This window comes from Microtus ochrogaster, unplaced genomic scaffold, assembly GCF_000317375.1.
Source record: "Microtus ochrogaster isolate Prairie Vole_2 unplaced genomic scaffold, MicOch1.0 UNK68, whole genome shotgun sequence".
Lineage (NCBI taxonomy): Eukaryota > Metazoa > Chordata > Mammalia > Rodentia > Cricetidae > Microtus > Microtus ochrogaster.
In genome coordinates, this window is record NW_004949166.1 from 1,393,470 (window position 1) to 1,398,375 (window position 4,906).

At 43.9% G+C, this 4,906-nt stretch overlaps 1 protein-coding gene across 1 annotated transcript in view; it reads right to left on the reverse strand.

Moving 5' to 3' along the window:
• The window catches only part of Snap29 (synaptosome associated protein 29), a 27,816-nt gene that overhangs the window by 6,162 nt on the left and 16,748 nt on the right, over positions 1–4,906 (reverse strand). Inside the window, exon 3 of the mRNA XM_005369992.3 lies at positions 1,565–1,650. Coding sequence (XP_005370049.1) covers positions 1,565–1,650 — 86 coding nt within the window. The remainder of the gene's footprint in view (positions 1–1,564; positions 1,651–4,906) is intronic.

Sequence of the window (4,906 nt, forward strand, 5' to 3'; positions counted from 1 at the left end):
TTTTTCGAGACAGGGTTTCTCTGTGGTTTTGGAGCCTGTCCTGGAACTAGCTCTTGTAGACCAGGCTGGTCTCGAACTCACAGATCCTCCTGCCTCTGCCTCTCGAGTGCTGGGATTAAAGGCATGCGCCACCACCGCCCGGCTCCTCTCCTTATTTTTAAATTTTATTTTTAGCCTTGTCTTGTCTGAGATGGTCTCCTGTATCTCAAGCTGGCCTTGAACTTTCTAGGTAATCCTCAGGCCTCCATCTCTCACGTCTACTAATATACCTGGTTGGTTAGTTGGATGGTTTTACTGTCATCTTGCCACAAATTAGAATCACCTGCGTAGGGAGCCTCACCTGAATACCTGTCCTGGCCACCTTGACTGACGTGGGCAGACTCTGGGGGCACCCGCTAGAAGCCCAGATAAAGTTGATCTGCTCTGTTGCTGGGCTATTGAACCCTCCCTGAGAGTAGACCCAGTTTTTCCAAGCTTTTGTTTTAGATGTGGGACCAGAGGTTCTGCAGGACTCTTCCAGGCTTCGGTCACTAGATTGGGATTACTGATGGAGTAAGCACTGGTGGGCCACTCCCAGTAAGAGATGTCTGTGGTAGAACTCCTCCCACTGCTGAAGGTGTCAGCTTCAAGGACTGAGTGTCTCAGCTCTCAGGTGTGATTCTGCTGTTGTTACTATGTTGAAGTGATTCATTAAATTCTGACACATGTGCACACACGTACTCTCATCCCTCTGGTCTTGTTCCTCTAGAGAACTCTAACTAAAGCACCTGGCATTTTCATTTGTTGTTTTTGGTTTTCTGAGAGTCTGGCTATATAATCTAGAATAACCCCAAACTCAAACTCACAATATCCCTTCTTTCACTTCCTGAGTGCTGGGACTACAAGCATAAGCCAGTATACCAGGCTTATTTTCCAACTGTGAAAGACCCACATGTTGAAAATGGACCCAATATGACACCCCAGAATAAATTCTCTTATTTCAAGAGGCCATCTGATTAGCCACTCTAGTTACATACAAAACCATATTCTTTCGCTCTTAACATACTCATGAACCCTGGGTGGAGGAAAACACCTCTAAGGACCATTTTATTTACAATAAGGATTGTTCCTACAAATAAGGGTTTTTTTTTGGGGGGGGGGGTTCTTCTTGTTTTGTTTGTTGAGGCAGAGTTTCATATATCCCAGGCTAGCCTCAAGTTCAACATGTAACTGAGGCTAGACTCAAATCCTGATTGGCCCACCTTTACTTCCCAAGGGCTGAGATTATAGGTGTGTTATGTAATAACTAGCTTTACAATTGGCTTTTTACTACTAGAATTTCTCAGAGCTACACCAGTAGATGGTTTGTGTTCAGTGGGATACAGGTTCCCACTTCCTTAACCAAACTCCATGGGGGTGCGAGGAAGGGAGGGAACCCCACCATAACACATACCTCTGGATCCCCAGAACACCTGTGTCCCTGATGTCATCACCCAGCATGTGGTACTGTGGAGACAGCTGTCCCCACACTGGTGCTCCAGGGCCAACAGAGACCCACCGAGTTCTCACACACGCGCTCACTCACCTTCATCATGCAGTCTTCTGAGGTTTGGGTGGCTGGCTTGGTACCTGCTTTCCTGTTCTCTACTTGTATTTATGGCTTCTTTCAATCTTCAGATGAAAGGAAAACATGACAGTGTTACCTCTGTGCGAGTGTGCACAGCAGGGTCGCCCATCTTTTCCACCACACCTTTGTGTCACATATCCAAGGCTTCCCTTTGCTATCCACTCTGGAGCCACAGAGTGGGCTGAGGAAGACCTTATTCAGGACAGGAAGTCCTGGGTCAGGTGGATGAAAAGTCCATGAACAGACCAAGTGGGTGCCTTTGATGAAGGATCAGCAAATTATGACCTATTTTCCTCTTTTTAGTGTAGTCCAGGCTAGCCTCAACCTCAACATGTAGCTGGTGAAGATCACCTTAACTTCCTGATCTTTCTGCCTCCACCTTCCAAGTTCTGAGATTACACCTCACCTGGCCCCACATTTCTTTTATTGTGATAATAACATAAAAATCTATCACTCACTTTTAACCTAAGCAAAGAATGGCTTTTAAATATGACCTGAATGACAGGTAAATCAACTTAGAAATTTAAGTTTTCAAAAAACAAAAACAGAGAAACCCTGTCTCGAAAAACCAAAAAAAAAAACAAAAACAAAAAAAAAAACTCAAAAAAACAAAAACAATAAACAAACCCAGAGTGGCAGGGCTGGAGAGATGGCTCAGCAGTTAAAAGCACTTGCTTCTCGTCCAGAGGATGTCAAGTTCAGATCTAAGCTCACACATTGGGAAGCTTACGACCATCTGTAACTCCAGCTCCATGGGATCTAACACTATTCTGAACTCTGTGGGTATCCACACACAAGACACACACACAGGCACAAATTCAAAACAAACAAAACAAAAAACTTAACTAAAAACCCATACACAAAATAGGGTCTTTTTAAAAATTTTTATCATACGTGCATTAGTGTGTCAGGGCCCCTGGAACTGTAGTTATAGACAGCTGCAAGCTGCCACGTGGATGGTGGAAATTGAACCTGGGTCTTCTGGAAGACCAGTCAGTGCTTTTAACTGCTGAGCCATCTCTCCAGCCTACACTTGTTTCTCTTGCAGAGGACCTGAGTTCAGTTCCCAGCACCCACACGGTGGCTCACAGACATCTGTAATTCCTTCTTGTAGTGGTGGCACATCCTTGTATTCTTGGCACTTAGAGATGGAGGTAGAAGGGCAAAGAATTCAAAGCTGGCCTTGGTTAAATTATCAGTTTAAGGCCAACTAGGGCTACATGAGACTCTAACTCACCAAGCCCTCAAAAGAATTTGCGGGAGGTAGTGGCAGAGAGAGAGAGAGAGAGCGAGAGGGTGAGTGAGCGAGCTGGACCAATACCATCACTGTGGCATGGGGGACTCTTCCTCAGGTGGTGCATCTTCTTCTACCACAAGAGCTAAGTGACCCCAACAGTGAGAACAGCTTTGGAAAAGAAGGGGCAGAAGTTTGCCAAAGGTCTAGAGCTGGCTTTCCAAATTATCTGAAGCTGCTCAGGAAGTCTGCTGTGAAGAAGTACAGCTCTGGGGAGAATTACTAGCTCAAAACAATCATGGGTAAGGGCCACCTGGCAAAAGCACTTGCTGCAAATGTCCCAGCATCACCAGTGTTGCAGAAGCTTCTGACTAAGCTGCCTCCAGTCAGAGAACTGCAAGTGCTCAGAGACTGGCTGAAGACCATGTGGAGTGAGAAAACAATGCCCACTACAGGGTATCCCACTGCATGTCTCTGAAGCCCTTTGGAAGTGGAGATTTAGCAGGACTTCCAAATGCTAGGCAAGTACTCTGCTAATGGAGCTACATCCCCAATCCTTATATATCCAGACTTTACTAGTAAAACAGTATTTCAAACTGTGTGTGGAGGTGCGAGACTATCCTCCCAGAATTTGGGAGATGACAGCAGGAGGATCAGGAATCCAAGGTCATGTTCAGTTAAATGGTGATTTCAAGACCAGCCTTGGTTACCTGTTACTTATTTCTCAAAAAATAAGACAAAACAAAGGCTTGTGAGAGAAGGCTCAGCAGGTAAAGGTTTGTCACTAAATGAAACAACATGAGTCCAATCTTTAGGACCCACATGGAGGAAGAAGAGAATAAAGTCCTGCAAGTGTTCTGCACATGGCTGACTCCCCTCTCCACAACACGCACAAAACCAAAACCAAACCAAACCAAACCAAAACAAAAACACTTTAAAACAAAACAACATAGAACAAAAATGACCTGAGGCATGAATAGTGGCCATCAGTTTTTAACAAATACCCAATTCTTTTGTCTTTTATTTTTAAAGATGATTTTATATACATGAGTGTTTGCCTGCATGCACGTCTGGACACCATGTTTGTGCTCTGAGGTCAAAAGAGGACATCGAATTCCCTGGGACTGTTTTATGGATGGCTGAGAGCCACCACATGGGTGCTGGCAATTGAACCCAGGTCCTCTGCGAAAGCACAGTGCTCCACTGCTGAGCCATCTCTCAAGTCCTGCCTTTTATTTCTGAACAGGCAGTGCCAAAGCCTGTCAAGTCCTTAAGGATGACTTCACTATATTTCCTCCCAAAAAATTTGAGGTAAACAATCTATAATTTTAAAGTAGAAATTAATAGATAGATTAGATTAGATACAGAGAAGACAGATAAGAAGATTTTTTACAGTACTCATATCTATGATCCTTTTTCTGTGGTGGTGGTGGTGGTGGTGGTATGGAATCTAGGACTTTACACATGCTATGCAAGTCTTCTACCAATATACCACATCCCTAGCCCATACATGTATATGTTGTACGTATATATGGTATACTGAACTACATTTATTTATTTTTTGTGTGTATATAAGTATAGAGATCAGAGGAAAAGCTGTTGAAGTTTGTTCTCTCTCTCCACCATGTAGATCCCAGGGACTGAACTCGAGTCATCAGGCTTGGTGGCAAGGGCCTTTACCTGCTGAGCCCATCTCATTAGCATTTATTTAAGGACCTGTCTCATAGCTGGTGTTAAAATCTAGGCCTTCTTACCTTAGCTTCCTGAGTTGCTTTGATTACAAGTATGCACCATCACATCTGGCTTTTTTTAAAAAAGACTTATTTATTATGTGTACAGTATTCTCAGCATTCTGTCTGCATGAATGCCTGCAGACCAGAAGAGGGCACCAGATCTCATTACAGATGGCTGTGAGCCACCATGTGGTTGCTGGGAATTGAACTCAGGACCTTTGGAAGAGCAGGTAGTGCTCTTAACCACTGAGCCATCTCTCCAGCCCCCACATCTGGCTTATTAGTATTTTTCTTTTTTCTTTTCTTCTTTTTTTTTTTTTTTTTTTTTTTTTT